Below are 19,674 nucleotides of genomic sequence, written 5' to 3' on the forward strand. Positions count from 1 at the left end.
TTTTCTGTCCGCTCTGCTTATTATATTCAAAGGGAACTGGAAACAAAGGGGATGGCTGGGAGTTCTTCCGCCAAGGGGCACAGCACAATCTGGAGAAATATATGGGGTTTGCAGGTTCCGAATGTCGAAAAGAATTTTTTGTGGAGGGCTTGCCATGAAATACTTCCCACAAAGAAAAATCTGCAACTAAGGAAGATCATTGATGACCCCCTATGCCCTATTTGTGGTTTAGAGGAGGAAACGGCTTTGCATATTTTGTGGGAATGCCCATCGGCGAGGGATGTATGGAGTGTGGGAAGCATCAAACTACAAAAGAGCTCATGCTCTGGAAAGAGTTTTTCTGAAATTATAGAAGAGGTCTTCAGGAAATGTAAGAAGGAGGAGACAATCCAATTTGCAGGCATAACCCGACGTTTGTGGCTCAGACGCAATGAGGTAGTCCATGGGGGGACATTTAGGCATCCTACTGCAGTGGTACAGAATGCTTTACTTGCTGCAGCAACTTACACTGATTTGCTGCAATCTAGTGCTATACACCGAAACAAGAGAAGGACAGAAGTTTGCATGAAGTGGAGCGCTCCTATCCCAGGTTGGTTGAAGCTGAATTGGGATGCCTCTATCAAGAAGGACTCAGGCAGGGTGGGTTATGGTGTTGTTTTACGGGACGAGAAAGGCATGGTTGTTGCTGCACAGTGCAAAACATTCTTGGGCTGCTTTGATCCGACTTTGGCTGAAGCAGGGGCGGTTCTTATGGCGATTAATCTGTGCAAATCTCTGGGCTTTCAACGGATCCACTTTGAAGGTGACTCGAAGATTGTAGTTGATGGAATAAATGCTTCAGAGGAGGACTGGAGCCAAATAGGAATGTTACTGGAGGATATAAAGGTAGAGCTAAAAGCGATCCCCTATTGGCGGATGTCTTTTATTTGTCGAGAAGGAAATAAAGTGGCGCATACTCTATCGAAAATGGCTATAAAGAATAATGTAACTACCCAGTGGCTTTTTACTATTCCTGATTGTATCACTGATATCGTTAGGATGGAGTATTCCGCTCCATCCTTGTAAGCTTTATATGAATGAGAGAAGATTCCTATTTCAAAAAAAACAACAAAGACCACCCCCCTTGGGGTGGTCGCAGCTATACTCCCAAGAGTCGTTGGGGGTGGTTGTTGGCCGACCCCTTTGACAAATTGGTTTTAGTTATTTTTTTTTTATAAAATAACAATAAATTTTTATATGGGCTTTAAAAAATAATAAAAAAAATGTGGGGGTTTTTTTTCATTTATTTTATTTTTTAATTTGAATTTGAATTATTTTGGTTCAATTCTAATGAGAATATGTGTTGTCACCAAACTAAAAAAATAAGAATAATTATTTCATTTCACCTTCCTTTATTCCCAGTAATAACCATTATTTTTCGTAATTGAATAATCCATTATGCGTACCAAACGTATCTAAACATAATTTGACGAACTTTGGGTTATGTCTATTATTTAAATTATAAATAACACAACTCTTAAAATTCAAATAAAACATAGAATTTTGTAAAAAAAAAAAAAAAAGAATTAAATACTAATAATCTAATTCATTAATAAAACCTAAATAAAACTAAGAACCCAATTAACTCTGTCTCGTACTACATCGTCAAATCTTAATGCGGATTTGAAGATAATTGGTTATGGGTAGCACGCTACATATTTGCATTGCTTTCAACAGTCAAAATTGCACCACAAGGTCATCAAATTCATTAATACTTAGAACAATTAAGAAATTAAGGGGAGAAGAAGGGGCACGAAAAACAAAACAAAGTTCAAAATTCTCCACATTTTTCAAAAATCACTAGCAAGTATAATAGAAAAAAGAAAAATGCTACAACATCTACCACTGTCCTTCTAGAGTCCTCATGAGCTGAGCTGGCATTTTGTTTTTTTTTTTAAGGGTTAAATATCTTTTCAGTTACCCTGTGTTTTACGCCTAAATCAAATAGCCACTTCGGTTTTCAAAAATGTCACAAATGATACCTAAAGTAAACAAATAAATCTACATTGTATTTTTGTTACGATTCCGTTAGAATTTTTGACAAAGCTCCACGTACGCCTCACACGTGGACTAGTACCTGTGCTTTTAATGCCACACGTACTAGACTGGTACCTGTGTTTTAGGTCAGATTAATAAATTTATAAAATAATATAATTAAAAAAACAAAATTAAACCAAAAAACTTGTCATCAAAACCGATCTGAAAATACCCACTACCTCATTCTCATGACATGGCTTGAGCCCTAGATTTCTCATCTTCCCAAATCAATTGCGGTGAGAGATGAGTTCTCCAATCATCCTCCACTACAAAAAATTAATTTTTTTGTAACAGCCCATTAGGGATGTGTCATTAGCAACGTGTGTAGCGGGTTAATAAATTGGAAGTCACTAAAGGGACTTTAGTAACGTGTCAATTTCTGACACGTTACTAAAGTTAAAAATATTATTAAAAAATAATAATTTTTTAAAATTTTTTGTTTTCCAGAATTTTTTTTTCTATTAATTTTGTTTTTTCAATTAAACCACAACTGGTTTCACGGAATGCAGAATAATCTAGGAGAAAAAATGATGAATAAAAAAAAGCGCATGATCAAACTTTATGAAAGAAGATAATGAAAAATGCATTGGTGTTTACATCAAGCCACTTACAAGTGCAAAAACTTTACTTTTTGTAACAATTACATGGGAGAAACTAACAACTAGACTACAAGAACATACCTTGTCTACTGTGTTATATATTCTACTTGCAAACAATAATTGCAGTTCCAATATCACCCCTTGTGGAGAACTTCACTCCTTCCTTGGTCACTGCAGAGATGACAACTGCAAGCACACATTGACCCAAAACATTTACACTTTGCGAGAAAGTCATCAAAGAGTAGGACATTGCTGGATTTAATATCACGATGAACTATAGGAGGCTGAACCTTTTCATGCAGAAACTCAAGCCCTTTTGCTGCCCCATAGGCAATCCTAACTCTCTGGTTGCAGCTTAGAGCTGGACCAGGCTCAGCCCCTTGCACGCACACCTTTCCTCCCTGCATTAGAAAAACAAAAATTGAATCGAATTCCATGTGGGTGTGGACTGGGGACAAAGAAAAAGAGTTGGATGCTATAACAGGACACACACCATGCAATATATCATGTAAAGAACCCTTTATCGCAAACTGATATACCAAGATCTGGTAATTTGCTTCCAAACAAATTTCCAAATGCATTTCTCTTTCATTTTCCAACATTTCCACGTACAGCAACCAAACACAACAAAATTTCTTGAAGTCTCAAAATGAATCACACATAAACCTAAATTAGCAGAATAAAAAAACTCAATCCCACAAAAGAAAAAACCCTAATTTCCATAACGAAATCCTTTACCAGTAAAACCCTAACATTCAAAATCAAGAATTCAAAGAACCAAAAGAAAAGTACGTGCTGGTGCTCTCGAACATGAAGGTGACGGTGTCGCTGCCATCGTCGGCCTTGAGGGTGATGATATCATCGTTTCCGGCTAAAAAAAATCAGAGCTGGGGGTGGGAATGCACAGAGAAGAGGGAGATTGAGAGAGCATTTGAGAGAGGAGAGAGAGACTGTGTGTAAAGAGAAAAGATTAAAAAAGTGGAAATAAAGTTGAAAAAAAAAAGGAGGGAAATAAAAAATTTGAAAAGCGCACTGCCCCAACTTTAATGACCTCTCAAAGTGGCACGTCACCAAAGTAGTGATGTCACTTTGACACGTTACCAATTCTAAAATTGAATAATAATAATAATAATAATAATAATAATAATAAAACTATGACAACTTTGACACATTACTAATTCCAAAACTGAAAAGAAATAAATAAATAAAACTTTGATAACTTTGATAACGTGTCAACGTTTACATGTCACCAAATTTGACATGTTACCAATTCCAAAACTGTAAAAAATAAATAAATAAATAAAACTTTGGCAACTTTAGTAACGTGTCAAACACGTCACCATTTGGTGACGTGTTAACCTTGACACGTTACCAATTCCAAAACTGTAAAAAAAATAAAAAATAAAACTTAGGCAACTTTAGGTGTCAAAGTTGACATGTTACCAATTGGTTACTGCCATATCACCAATTGGTGACGTGTGAAAGAATACCTCAATACTGTAGACACGACACTAATCCCATGTTTTTTTGTAGTGCTCCCGAGTTGGCCGCATTTATCTCAACAGGTTGAGCATACGTTATCTTTACAATACGAATATTGCGAAGCACGAATCTTTCGCAACAGATCTCAACGCCATCGAAATCTTCACAATCCACACGAAATGTGTTCTGGGCGTGGCAAAGATAAGGTTTGTTTAGCTTGATTTCATATCGTATATGGAAAGGTATGCTAACTTGTGGATCTGAATAGCAATGACCGTTGAACTCTTCTTCGGGGTCTTCATCGGTTGGGTGCAACATGGAGTCATTTGTGTGCAAGTGCGGCTTAGCCGCACCGTTGATGAGTTCGTGGACTGATGAAAACCCAGGCAAACGTTTTTGGGGATGCGCCCGTTATGATTTGAACACTGTAAGTTTTACCTAACATTAAAAAACAAATATTCGTGATTTTGGAGTTTTCTGTGTTTTCCGATTAAAACTTGGAGGGGATTTTTTTTTTTTTTTTTTCACCATGCAGAGAACTCCAGCATGCCGGATTTTAAATTGGAAGGACCGGCCAGTTTGTTAAACAGCCTGGAGATTAATGGAAAAAAACAAATGCATGAAAAGGATTAAGATCCTCGAGGATGAAAATGAGAAGTATATGGCAAGGGCTAAGCAACTAGAAGACGAAGTTCACAAAGATATGAAAATGGATGATTACTTAAAGAAGGAAAATGACACATATAGGTCAAGAGAGAAATTTTTAATATTTGCTTCGATATTGTCAATGCTAGTTGTCTGTATTGTACTAATTGCATAAGCTTGTGTAGAAGCTTTTATGTAGAAGCTGGTTCAATATTAATGTAGAAGCTTTTGTGTAATGGGAGTACTTTTGACTTATGTATTATATATGTTCCTGTAATTTGATTTAGTTCACCTAAATAGTAGTATTAAGTGTATGGTGATGTAATATGTTGAAATGGACACATTGAACCCATGCAAGTGGTCACATTGATTTAGTTCACCTAAAAAGTTGTATTAAGTGTATGCTTATGTAATATGTTGAAATGGACACATTGAACCCATGCAAATGGTCACATTGATTTAGTTCACCTAAATGTTGTATTAAGTGTATGCTTATGTAATATGTTGAAATGGACACATTGAACCCATGCAAATGGTCACATTGACTTAGTTCACCTAAAATGTTGTCAAAACTTAACAAATAAAACATGTAACAGAAAACATAAAAACATTACACAAAATGATCAAGTGTGTGTTCATTTCTCAGTAGTTGCCAAAACACAACTTACTAAAACATATAACATAAAACATTATCCACAAAACTAGGTGTTAAAATTGCAAAATAAAACCATTATACAACCTGTTTGGTTACCTTTGAAATTATAACATAAATACAGTACACAATAGATAGCACAAAGAGTTATCAAAAGTTACCAAAAGTTCCCAAATGTGACATTTAAAGTTCCCAAAAGTCGCGTGGATTCTCCAACCATATCAAACTCCAGATTCCTGCTTCCAATGAAAGTAGGAAATCTACTTCATATTTGACTCAATCTCCTAACCAATGAATAGGCCTTTACATCAGGTACAAACCCTAGACTCAATTGTTGTGTATTATCACTAGCACTCCGCTGGGACATTGCCAGGATTCGGTTGGGAAACAGCCAAGACTTTGCCGGGACTTGGTTGGGACACCGGCGAAACCCGATCAGAGCTTGGTCCGGAATCGCCGAGACTTGGTCAAAAACCTAACAGGACTCGATCAGGACAACACTAGGACATCATCAGGCCCCTACCATGACAAGTGCTTTTGTGTTTAAGGCAAGTCCCAAGAAGGTCCCGTCGGTGTCTCGGCGCACCACTACTGAAACTTCTTCGGAACTCAAATTCTTAGGTTAATTTTTTAAAAAATATTTTTATGTTGTGTGTAAAAATTAATTTTTATAGATTAATATGATTGAATGGAAATATTAAAAAAAAAAAATTATAATTTTCTGTAAGGCGTCCCAAGTATACAAGAAAACAAACTAGGTAGCCAGGAGAAAAAGAAACAATAAAATCCTGATAACCGAGCACCAAGAGAGAAATAAAATGCAAGTACTGTCCTAATATAAAGAATATAGAAGAAAAATGACTCAGGCTACTTCAAATTTCTTAGGCAGTCCTAAAATTTTTTATCACTCCTTTCTCTCCAAAGGCACCACAAGAGGCAAGGGGACACCAACTTTTACACAACAGCAATCCAAGTGCTACCTGCAAACCAGCAACAAGCAAGCCACATATGCTTCCAAGAGACATATATAACCAACTTAACTAACCTTGCAACTAATAATTCGAGATGCTTCCAAATCCAAAACACTAGTTATGATGATTGAAAAGTAATAACATACCTTGGTTCATGTTCTACTGCAAAGTGGACAACAGTCATTAAGTTGGTTGGATAAACAAATACATCATCCGCCCAATAATAATAATAATAATAATAATAATAATATTATTATTATTATTATTATTAAATCACCAAACCAACAAACTACACACACAAAGCAATAAGCATTCTGCAGCAATCAACATTCCATTTACGATATATTGAACACAACCAAATATTAAAAAGAATTCAAAATTCCCGTCAAACCAGAGGCGGCATGAATTAATAGGAAACAAAAGTGAAATTCAAAAAGTGATAAAACCACCAGAAATTCAAACTCAAAGATTGGAAGTACCCTACTGAAGCCTCAAGAAATCGTTTAAAACAACTTCAGAATAATGTAAATTAAAAAGATGAAAAGAAAAATGAGAATCAACAGTGAATTAAATCTTTGAATACATGCAGATCAAATCTCGAGAAACCCAAATTCATACTTCAAATAATTAGCAAAAAAAATGCACTTACTTATTGTGATATGAGCTTTCTTAGTTTCTTCAATCTTCTTCTATAATCCTTTCAGAATAATCATCACACCTCAATCTTTTAGCCTCTCGTTCATGATCAAAGCAACCATGGCTCGATTCTGCTATATCATCACCAAGGCCTCTTTCAGACTTGACCGCAACCTGATCTTCATTTTTAGTGACAACAATGGCATCCTTATTGAATGTAGAGGCATAATAAATCATTTTTTCATCAATAACCCTGCAGTGTATTAGGCGAACCCCTATCTTCTTAACAACGACTCCATCCCCAACAGATGCAGTAACCACTACTTTGTCACCGGCCTCCAAGTTGAAGTTACCGTTAGGAAAATTGGTTTGCCAAAGGTGATCTCCTTCATCACAGGTGATTAATGTTCGATAATTGTTTACTGGTGTAGAAAAAATCTCAGTCCTATTCTTTGTATTATTTACTACTTTAATTCTATTGTATGGATAACCAATAACTGCTTTCTTGTCAGGAGGTACTGAAAAAGCAATGCATACAGTGAACCATTCGATATTACTATCAATAATGTGAGGCACTTCAAAACATACGATTGGTCCCTCATCCGAATATGTAAACCGATTAGGAATATCATTGCCAGGAAGCCAAATGCCCAAATGAACATCAAATTTACTCAGAGACCATTCCTGAACCAGCAAAAGCATGATGTATATATATAAGCACTACTTTGAAAAAAAAGTATTATGAGAGAGAGAGAGAGAGAGATATAGAGAGAACCTGTAGGATGCTTTGTTTAAAAGTATTTGTTAAATTGCTGCACCCTAACATCTGGATGTCTATAAAGGGCACCAACAACTTATTCAAGCCTGGAATCTCCTCCAATTTCTTGCAATTAGAAAGAGACAGAAATTTCATTTTTGACATATTTGACATATTTGGCATTCTTTCTAACGCCGTGCAGTTTGTCGCATTCAGAAAATCCAAATTTGGTGGTAAATCTGAAATTGATCGAAGCTTTGTGCAACCATTCAACAAGAGATTTTCGAGCTTCAAAAGACCACCAAGGCTCGATGGTAGGCAATGAAAATGATTGTTTTCTAGATCTAAATATTGGAGGGAACGTAAACTCCCAAGATCATAAGGAATTGCATCACCTGATAAATTGCAATCACCGAGACATAATTCAGTTAGTGCGTTCAAGCCATTTAGTGAAGCAGGTAGCAGATTGAGTGACTTAGGACTTTTCCATGGGGATATCCAAGACCAAAATAGTGAAGGGAGTGACTTAGATAATGATCCTTTACACCCACACAAAGACAAGTGTTTGAGGTTCTTTAGTTGTACTATGGTCCATGGCACTTGTCTTATAGCAGTGTTATCTGCAAGAAAAGTTGTCAAGGATTCGCCCATCTCCCCCAACTCATCAGACAAATTGTCAAATTTAGAACAACCAGAAAGAATGAAAGTTTGTAGAGACTTCAACCTATAGAAACTCCTTGGCATACTTTTAAGAGCTCTGCAATCTTTCAAATTTACCAAAACGAGATTATTAAGATCTCCAATGGATTGGTGAACCTCAAACAAACTCGTACAATCTTTAAGTATTAATTTCTCGAGATTAGGGAGTCTTGCAAAGTTAGGTGTCTGAGTCAGGTACTGAGAATGACTGAGATTTAGGAATTTCAACTTCTCGAACAGTTGCTGAACAAATGAGAAAAGCAAGAAACAAAAATATTAGCACCTAATATGTTAAAACTTATGGCTTAATGATTATGGGTATAATATACCTCGGAATTTTTCCAAACTTGTTTGAGATTGCTATATCGCAAGTCAATCGCAACGAGGTTTCTTGAATAAAAGTTGTTTGGCATAAACTTCTGAGGGAATCTGTGCCAACGGAGCCACCTTAACTCTTTGGAAAGATGTTCATAGTCCCCAGTGAGTTGTACATGATCAAGTTGAAGCAATCTCAATCTCCTCATCCTTATAAATGCTCTTGTACTGAAATTTACCTCCCTTAGTGTTGAAAATTTTAAAGTAAGTCCCTCAACTGCTTCGGTTCCCTATTCACAAAAAGATTAAAGTTGAGAGTTTTTTTTATCTACTTGTTTAAATTAGAAAGAGAAAACTATACTAACTCCCTTGAACTAACACTCTTAAGTGCAAATATATCCCAAACTTTATAAAGTGATAACAAACACCTTATGAAGCAGATGTTACTAGTTCGAATTCACCCTCCTTCTCTTGTATGAACATGTCAAAAACAAAACAAAACAAAACAAATAAACAAACAAACAAACCCTCCCTCTAACTATGCAACACTTTTAGGTTACCCTCTCTATTAATATTTTATGTTAAATTGGATGAAATGTTCTGACCAATTTGACATTTTCTTACCAGTATACCCAATAGAGCCGTGATACAGGTTACACGGCGAGCTTAGCACGCCGTGAAGGAAAATTTTTTTTTTTAATATTTTAATGGCCAAAAAAAAAAAAAAAAAAATTGAGCACGCTGCGTGCTCTTTTCATTCACCCTACCCCATATAGTGTAAAAATACAATTATTCCCATTACGTAGAAAACAATTTTTTTTTTCCCAAAAAAAAAAAAATAAATTATTCTATTCATTTGAAGAGTGGAAGTGACCCCTAGAACCTTTTCCCTTAGTTTTGCTCAGACGAAAACAATAATAAAAAAGAATGGTGAAGATTTTGTCATATCATCAATTTCAACTTTTTTTTTTAAAAAAAAAAAAAATGAAAAAAGGATTTCTTTGTGTGGCCACCGCTCCGGCCCTGATCAACTGGCGGGGCTGACTCCATTCCGTAAGCCTTGAAGGGTGGCTAGAGCTAGGGGCAGAATTAACTTATGGCTTGAGGGGCTTCATAAGCTAATTCCCAAAAAGTTTAAAGTTTTAAACATCCCATCTATATATATATATGTTTCTATTAGGGGGATACTCAAAAATTAATTTCCTCACTCTCGTTCTTTCTTTTTTTTTTTAATTTTTTTTTTTGTCCATCCAAATTAATTAGTGGATTTAACTAAAGGAGCATATCAAAACACAAATTTCAATTTAGGGGATGAATTGCAATAATTTAAAGTTGAGAGGTGATTTGAAATAGCTAGGTCAATGGGGTAAAATATAAAATTGATCTTCTTTTTATTTTTTTAATAGAGGAAGTTCTTACCTCATGGTTCGCCAATATATTAAATGCATCCTCATGCAACCATAATCTACTACGCTTTCCTGGCATTTTGGGGTATTCTTCACGAACAATTTCTCTCCCCATGTCTCGAAGCAAATCATGCATTATGAGCTTATTTCTCACACTAACTGAAAGAAGACACCGCTGAATGAGGACACTAATTCCAATATTTGCAAAAAGACCACAGGCATTCAAGATTTGTGTAACATAGTCTTTGTGCATTCCAATAAAGAAACATGATATATCAAGAAATATATCCTTTTGAGTACTATCACTTAGTGCATCAAAGCTTATTCTAAGTTTTGTTTGAATTTCATCATTAGGGATCCTTTTCAATTTCTCCAATGTGTCTTCCCAATCCTGCATGCTCCTAGAGAATAGAAAAGAACCCAAAACTTCAAGAGCTAGTGGTAATCCTCCAGAATAAGCAACGACACTTCTTGACAATTCCATAAAATCTTTGGTGGGATAACTATTCCTAAAGGCATGCCAACTCAAGAGCTCAAGAGATTCATTTTCACTCATTTCTTTGGCTGCATATACTCCGTCCACTTCAAGCACCTTTAGCAATTGCTCATCTCTAGTTGTTATAATAATTCTACTTCCTGGGCCAAACCAATCATGACTTCTAGCAATAATTTTGAGTTGCTCCAAGTGGTCTACATCATCAAGTATAACAAGTACTCTTCTACTACGAAGTCTTTCTTGGATCATAGTAATTCCCCTATCAACATTATTCACCTTTATCTTGACTGTCTTCAAGATATCAGAAAGAAGTTGCTGTTGTAATCGAACCTGACCATTAGGTTGCTTAAAAGTTTCACTAATATTTGCAAGAAAACTTTTACCTTCAAAACTATGGAAAAATTGGTTATATATGGCTTTAGAAATGGTTGTTTTCCCTATTCCGGCCATTCCCCAAATTCCTACCATACGGACATCATCGGCTCCAACCCTTAGCAATGAAGTGATGTCTTGCACACGAGAATCTATTCCAACTGGGTAGAGTGTGACATATAAGTTTGTGCTGTTGAGTTCCCTTGAAACCACTTCAACAATTTCCCTAATGAACTGGCCTTCATGCCTGCAAGTTATTTTGAAAGTTAGGTAGTGTCAAATCATTCAAGTAAGCATTTGAATATAATAAATATTCCGTGATGACACAAAAAAACTGAGCATATTTTGGCCATTATCCTACACACTAGTACTTAAAATACTAATTGTTCCAAATTTGAAGAAACTGAACTAATTAAGATACTATAAAATTATGTTGCATATATACGTGAATCTATGTAATCTTTGTGAGTATCAACTTAGTTAGAGCATCTCCAAGTGTATAGCCAAAAGCCTCATAATAATCAGATTTGGCTATTATGAGGCTTTTTTTCCTTCCAGAAGAATGGGTAAATTGTAGATTTTCCTTCCAACGTGAACAATGAATAGGCCTGTTCACACTAGAAAGTATTTTTATTATTTGTTTCTCTCTCTCTCCCACTCCTCCTCCACCCAAACAACTACAATCTTTTCCAGCCACGCCACTTCAGCAAGTGCTGCCGCCACTACTGGACCCACGCCATAGAGTCGAATCTGCTGGTCTAGAGAGAGAGACGATATGTTGGGTGATCTGTTTGATTTTTTTCATCTGGAGTGTCTAATTTGTTGGGTTGTTTTTGTTTTCTATTTGTTTGGTTCTAATTTTGTGTGGCTTTGTTTTTTTGGAGAGAAGGGGATCTTGGAGAGAGACGAGAGTGTAATTCTTGGTGTGAAATTTTGCAGGGATGTTGTTGGTCTATTTGATGGTAGTTGCTATTCTTTGGGGCTTTATTGTGTTTTTCGTTGAGGTTGCTTCGTTTCTCAGATGTTTGAGATTGTAGACAATGGTGAAGATGTTTAGAATAACTTTGATTTGTTGCCTCTGGCTTTTGTTTGTGAGAATTTGGGTTTCCAGAGTTTCTTCCGCTAGTATGGAGAGAGAGGAGAGAGAGAGAGGCGAAGAAAATTATGGGATTAAAAAATAATAAACAAATTATTGAAAAATAATATTTTTTAAAAAATAGAGAGTGAAATAAATTATCTGTTGAAATTTGTATTAAAAAGTTAGTAGCTAAAATAGATAAATAAAGGTGTATTAAGAGTGGCTAAACTCTTGCTGGAGATATTCTTAGTTGCTAAAATTTCCCGTTTTGTCATGAATGGCATGGAGAAATATTATTACAAAATTTCTCTGTTATACCCTCCAAGTTATGCACGGTCGTCAAGAAGTTTATTATCCCTGAAAGCATCAAATCGATCTGTAAACTTCACATAGAAATGAGTCGCATGTGGGAAAGCAAAGTCATATTATTGAACAACTTTCTCCTCACGCTTCAATAGCCCTTGCAAGATCATCGTTCATTGAGATAAATTCAACTTGATTAATCAATATTGTTTCTGTAAGCCAAATTTGGAATCAATAGGAGTAAAGTTAAAGATCTAGAAATGATTGCTTAGAGCACAACTTACCCGTCTGCAGTGTTTTCTAGATCCCACCCAAACAAATTAGCAGCCTCAATCAGAGCTTTCCTCCACCTCAGTACCTTGTCTATGTCCAACAAGTAACGATTTTCATGTTTCAAAAATGCTTCAGCAAAACTACCAACCTGATTGCGCACTTCCAACGGTTTAACATAGTAAAAGATAGGTAGAACTAGCTGGTTTACTGTTTTTCGGCACTCCATGATGTTCACAAGTTCATCTAAGCACCACCTAGAAGCTGCGTAGTTTTCGGAGAAAACAATGATAGAGATTTTGGACCTTTCTATTGCTGACAACAGTTCAGGTGTAATATCTTCTCCTCTTTGGAGCTCGTTGTCATCTTTGAAGGTTTTGATTCCGGCATCTATTAGAGCAAAATAGAGGTGGTCAGTAAAGTTTTTGCGTGTATCACTTCCTCTAAAACTCAAGAAAACGTCGTAGGTCCAGTTAGGATGGGAAGAAGAAGATGATGAAGTGGGAAACGCACTGGCAGCCATGGCCTAAGGAGAGTTAGTGAAAAGTGGAAAATGGCAAAGGAGACGCAGTTCACAAGGGTTGGGTCAGCTCTACTCAATGGCCACTTCAACGAGAGAACAACTTTAATTTTCTTTTTAAGAAGACAATTAGTTCCTTATCCTTTTGTGTGTGTGGGTGTTTTCTTAAAAAAATTAAAAATTAAAAAAAAAAAAAATTATTTTATGGCATATTAAAATGATAGTATAAAGTATAAAGTAATAACTTAATTACCAACGGAAAAAAGTATAAAGTAAGACAATAATGGTAGCTTGTAATATAGTAATAGAAGAGCAAAGTCTACATACCCTTCTCAAACTATCACTCAATTGATAATGTCTTTTTTAAATTTTTAATTGTGACAATGTCCTCTTCAAACTACCAAAATATTGTCAATATCCACCAAGACTAGCAATAACTCAAAAATACCCCTATAAATTTCTCAATAAGACAAAAATACTCCTATAAATTCAAAAAAAAAATTATTTTTTTAAAAACGAAAAATATTAATTTAAAAAGAATTTTTTTTTTAAATGAAAATTTGTATTTTTTTTTAAATGGAAATTTATATTTAAAAAAATGATTTTTTTATTTTATTTTAAAAAGCGAAAATTTTTATTTTTTTAAACTGAAATTTGTATTTTAAAAAAATATATATATAAAACAAAAATTAAAAAAAAAAAATTCAATTTTTATAAATAAAATCAAAATTTTTTAATTTTTTAATTTTTTTTCTTATAAAAATGATTTTTTTTTTTTTTTAATTTTAAATTTGGCCATCTCTTAAATTTTTTATTTATTTATGTTAGTTTTAGGTTTTATCCTAGAAATTTAAGTATTTTATTTTATTTTATTAAGGATAATTTTGTCTTTGGGGAACATTTACAATTTCTGGTAGTTTGGGAGGGAACATTGTTGTAATTGAAAGTTTGATGGGACATTATCAATTGAATTGTAATTTGAGGGAAATATGTGGACTTTCCTCATAATAGAATCTTAGTGTGTGAACAGCTGAACACTATACTTTGTTCATGGTAAGTTGGTAGGATGAATTTTAAATACTGGTATTGCTGTTAGAAGTTAACGGCTAAATCTAACGGATGAATTTAAATTAATTACAATTGAAAGTTCAGGGGTTCAAATTGAGAGGTTTTGAAGTTTGATGAGGGGCTTGTCAAAACACACGGTAATTCAGGGTTTAAAGTAAAGTTTCCCCAAAAATTTAGTAAAATAAAAAACTAAAAAAAAAAAAAAAAAAGGAAAAAAGAAAAAAGGAAAGGGGCGGCTTTTTTTTTTAGTATTAAGAATGACACGTGTCGACATTTTTATTGGCGTTGACGTCACATTTTTTAATTGAATTTGAATTTAGGGACTAAATTGGAATATCTCAAGAACCTTTGTTTTTTTGTATTTATTCCCCATTGTTTTTTTTTTCCTTTTTATTTTATTTTTTTTAAAGAATATGAGTATTATAGGAATATAAAAAAATAAGTGATATTTTTGATACATTTTGATAATTTGATAAGTTATTTTATTACCTTTTGAGCATTATGAAACTCTTTTGCAAACTACGGTTAATTTGAGAGGCTTTTTTATATTTCTCCCCAGAAATTAAGCGAAGAAAAAAGGGGAACTAAAGACAAAACAAAGTCCATAATTCTCCACATTTTTCAAAATCACTAGCACCTATAATAGAGAAAGAAAAATTCTACAACATCTATACCGTTGTCCTTCTAAAGTCCTTATGAGCTGAGATGGCATTTGTTTTTTTTTTTTTAAAAAAAAAAAAAGAAATTAAACCAAGAAAACCGCCCGGTCCGGCTTGGTGACTCATTATTCCTCTCTTCCACATTCCTTTGATTATCTCATCTCTCTTCCTCAAAAAACGCATCTCTCTCTTATCAGTTCTCACGCATATCTCCCTCTTCCTCCATTACGCAAAACGGCAAAAGCTTCTAAAAATTCAGTCTTCCATTTTCAATGACTTTCTAAATATACTTTCTTCAAGAGTAGATACAATGTCTTCTATTCGTCTTGGTATGTAATTTCTTCAAGAGATAAGTCATGCGTGTGGGAAATGAGATAAAAAGTAGAAAAATAAAATAAAGAAATGAAAGATTAGGTGAGTGAGAGAAAAGATAGAATAAAAAAAAGAAAAGAAATGGGAAGTGGGCAAGTGGGGGACGCAATTGGCGTGAGTTAAGGTGAAAAGAAGAGGAAAAGAGAAATTAAAAATTAAAAAAAAAAAAAAGAAAAAAAAAGGAAAAGAAAAGAGAGGGAAACTTTATTTTGGCTCCATGAACTTTCATCCGATTTTACAAATTCTTCATGAACTTCCAAATCTCTCATTTTGGACCCCTAAACTTTCAATTACTCTCAATTAGAACCATTCCGTTAATTTTAACCGTTAAAAATACAAAAAAAAAAAGAAGACCAAAATAACATTGATTTTCATTCTTTTAAAAATAAAAAAACGTTTTGAAAGTTAGAATTTTATATAAAAGTCAGGGGTGTAACGTTTAAAATCTGATGGAGGGGTCCACATTGAGAGTAATTGAAAGTTGAGGGATTCAAAATGAGAGATTTGGAAGTTCAGGGATTTGTAAAATCAAGTGAAAGTTTAAGGGGTCGAAGTGAAGTTTCTCCAAAAAATAATAAAAAAAAAAAGAAAGTAATTTCACTTTAAACCCCTTAATTACTAAGAAATTTAAGAAACTTCAAAATTTTAAAATCTCTCAATTTGGACCACTGTTAGATTTTAAATATTAAAAGTGCGACAATAACGTTTATACCCCTTACTTCTTTTTTTAAAAAAAAAAATCTAAATTTACCCTTAATTCCAAATTAAAAAAAAAAATTAAAAAAAAAAAGTTAAAAAAAAAATCAGAAATATTTTGGTCATTTTAGGGATAAATCAGAGAAGTTAACAGCTAAATCTGACGAAGGGGTTTCAATTGATTGCAATTGAAAGTTCAAATGTCCAAACTAAAAAATTTTAAAGTTTGAGAAACCTTTTTAAATCGCGTAGTAATGAATTTACCCCTAAAAAAAGAAGAAGGAAAAACTAGAGAAAAAAAAAAAAAAAAAAAAAAGGGGGGCTCTTGGAGCAGCGTCCAGGAAGCATCCGCTCGTCATTAATTGTAATATATAAGGAACTTATTCTTTCCTTATTCTCCGTTTATATAAGGAGTTTTTTGTTTTTGTTTTTGTTTTTGTTTTTTTTTTTTTTCCTCCCCTCTTTTCTTCCGCTACCTACAACCTCACCCACCCAGGCCATCCGCATCTCCTTCATTTCTTTTTCCATTCTTTTTCTCCTTTTTCTTCTTTCTCCCTTTTTTTATTATATTTTTTTTAATTTTCTCCTTCTCCACCACTCACTTTGTTTTATATTATTTTATTTATTTCTTTGTCTCCCACTATCCACTCTTTTTCTTTCTTTTTATTTTTTATTTTTAGAAAAAATATAAACAAAAAAAGCCTCCAAATTAACAGCCTTTGCAATAGAGCCTCAAAATATTCAAAAGATACTAAAGTAACCCATCAAACTACTAAAGTGTGTCAAAAATATCCCACCTTTTTTATATTTGTATAATATCCCTAATCTTTTAAAAACTAAAAAAAAAAAAAAAAAAGTTAATTGACTGTTAGTTTTTTTTAGAATTAATTTTTTCTTTTTTTTTCTTTTTTTGTTAAAGGAAGCATCCATGAAGTTCTGCCTAAGTGTCTCCATAGAATGCTACCAAGTGTCCCATTTTTTCCCCCTTCTTTTTGTCTCTTCCCCTTTGTCTCATCTTTGACCTCCGAGTCCTGCTATGTGGCTGTCAAACATATATTAAAAAAAAAAAAAAAAAAATTGTTAGTTAAATTTTTATGAGTAAATTTTTAATTTTTAATGCCTCAAAATTTGTTTTTGGATTTCAAACTAAAATCTAGGGGTGGAAAATTAACCCTTTAAGGATTGTATCACCCAAAAGGAATTCGATCATCCTAAATTTGGTGTTAATACCTCAAATTTGGATTTCCCTTTAATATCTACTTTCTTCAATTAAAAAAAAAAAAAAACAAAAAAAAATCTTAGCCTCGTCAAACTTTGGCAGACGCTGGGATGACCCCAGGCTGCCGAAAATCTCTACTCTTGACCTCCACTGTAGCAAGATTCCACCTCCCCACGTACACGCACACCTTTGTCCCACACCTCCACCCACTCCATTTTCTTCTTTTTTTTCCACACCCATTCCCAGTCTCACTCCTACTCCTACTCCTACTCAGATTGAAATCTCCTCCAATTACTTAAAATTGGAAAATTTCATGTTACAAAATCGTTTCATTTTAAATTTAATGGTATATAAAATCATTTAAACTTCGGTAAAACAAAAGCCAGCTTAAAATCAAAATTCAGTACCTTAATTATATTAAAGCAACTGAAATTTTATAAACCATGAATTTCAAAATGAAGAAATACAATTTCGTAACATGAGAATTTTTAATTTTGAGTAATGGGAGGACATCACAATCCCACCCGCCCACTCCACACTTTATTCTTTGGGGAAACTTTACTAAGAACCCTCAAACTTTCACCCGTTTTGAAATACCCCTCTGAACTTCAAAATCTCTCAATTTAGTCCCTTGAACTTTCAATTGCTCTCAATTTGAACCATTCCGTTAATTTTAGCCGTTAAAAATTCAAAAAAAGACCAAAATATCCCTAATTTTTGTTTTTTTTTTTAAATTAAAAAAAAAACGTTTTAGAAGTTGGAATTTTATACAAAAGTCAGGGGTATAAACGTCATGTGACATTTAAAATCTGACGGAGGGGTCCAAATTGAAAGCAATTAAAAGTTTAGGGGACTAAATTGAGAGATTTTGAAGTTCATGGAGAGTATTTCAAAACGGGTAAAAGTTTGAGGGTCCTTAGTGAAGTTTCCCCTTATTCTTTTTATATAGAAGGAAAAAAATAACAAAGTGGGAGGGGCCAGTGGGGTGGAGGAAAAAGAAAGAAAGAGAAACAAATAAAAAATAAATAAAGAAAAGAAGAGAGGTGGGGCGTGTGTGCGTGGGAGGTGGGGAGATAAAAAATAGTCAAAAGGTTACATTGAAATCTGGATTTGTTCCTTGAGTACACTAGTCATTTACTGTTATACATGCTAAAAATTTCTTTTATTTTTTATTTTTTAAAACAAAACAATTCGTTTTAAAAAATTTTTAAAATTTTGTTTTTTTTTTAAAAAAAAAACATTGCCTCTTGAAATCTTGATTTTGCTCATTTGAGTAAAAAAAATTCATGCGTGAAGCAACCATAATTTTTTTAAAAAAGTATGAGATGCTTGCACATATTTCACAGCAAACATTCATAAAACATGGAGTTCTCAGAAAGAATCAGTCACCATGCTTTTCTTCTGGGTCCTACGACAACGTAAATCCTATGCCAGTGAGAAATCTTCTATGGTTTTCTTGAGAAATCTGCATAAAATTCACGGAAACCAAAAAAAAAAAAAAAAAAAAAATCTAAAGCACAATCTTTTACCAAAGCCCAAAACAAAAGAAAACTAACAAAACAAATATCCATACCGTCGGTCTCATCTCTCTCTCTTACGTCTCTGTTTTTTTATTTGTCTTTCTTTCACCGTGGGTGTGCGTGTGAGGAATGAGAAGTTCATCACCATTCAAACTACAACCAAACATGAAGATATTCCACAACCAAAGCAAACTTATAAAACAAAAATCCATACCGTGGATGCGTCGATTTGCATTTCTTTCACAGTGGGTATCGTGGGTGTGCATATGAGGAATGAGAAGTTAATCACCATGAAATTTTTTATTTTTTATTTTTTAAGAACATCATTGTTGATGACAGTATTCCGAGTAGTGATGTGGCATGAAATTCGAGGAGTTGTCGCTATGCAAAAGAAGAAAAATTAGATAAGAGCTGTCGGGGTATGCCGGTGGAGATAGCTCTGATGCCTAAGTCAGTGCTTGTTTTGAGAGAGTATAAGTGCAATGAGAGCTTAAGAGAGAATTGTGATTACCAAATTATGAATTGGAGCTTCCCTTTGATAGACATCAGGTAGCAGTTGTCGCCTCGGAATTCTCGGCCCCACGTTCCCTAAGATCCACGTACGCAATGTTGGGGAAGTGGTTGTGGGCCATGGGTCACTCTACGATCTTGAGATTGTGGAGTGTGTTAATGGGCGGCTTGGCCTCGTTTTAGTTGAACGTGTGCGCCCGAGTTATCGTCGGGTGCATGTGTCTTGGTTCGGTGTTGACAGTTGAGCCACGTTCTGGTGAATCGTGGAAGCCTTGCTTGGGCACTGGGAGAATCCCACAATCATTGGTGAACGTGGGTTCTCTTCACTGTCCTAAAGACTATTGTACCCTCGG

General features: G+C 34.2%; 1 protein-coding gene across 2 annotated transcripts; it reads right to left on the minus strand.

Annotated features, from left to right (window-relative positions):
* Positions 1-2,064: 2,064 nt before the first annotated feature.
* Positions 2,065-13,280, minus strand: LOC132181919 (TMV resistance protein N-like). Of its 2 annotated transcripts, XM_088516202.1 has the most exons (9): positions 12,772-13,280; positions 10,252-11,353; positions 8,847-9,122; positions 7,837-8,760; positions 7,075-7,745; positions 2,966-3,076; positions 2,757-2,861; positions 2,256-2,342; positions 2,065-2,151 (listed from the first exon to the last, which is right to left on the minus strand). In XM_088516202.1, the coding sequence occupies exons 1-5, from the start codon at positions 13,278-13,280 to the stop codon at positions 7,104-7,106; spliced, it is 3,453 nt and encodes a 1,150-aa protein (XP_088372328.1). In that variant the 3' UTR covers positions 2,065-2,151; positions 2,256-2,342; positions 2,757-2,861; positions 2,966-3,076; positions 7,075-7,103. The 2 variants fall into 2 exon arrangements, with proteins under 2 accessions (XP_088372328.1, XP_088372327.1); XM_088516201.1 differs by lacking the exons at positions 2,065-2,151; positions 2,256-2,342; positions 2,757-2,861; positions 2,966-3,076 and adding an exon at positions 6,678-6,998 and having other exon boundaries at positions 7,144-7,745.
* Between the last annotated feature and the right edge of the window lie 6,394 nt (positions 13,281-19,674).

The sequence above is a fragment of the Corylus avellana genome, chromosome 5, assembly GCF_965113065.1.
Source record: "Corylus avellana chromosome 5, dhCorAvel1.hap1.2, whole genome shotgun sequence".
NCBI lineage: Eukaryota > Viridiplantae > Streptophyta > Magnoliopsida > Fagales > Betulaceae > Corylus > Corylus avellana.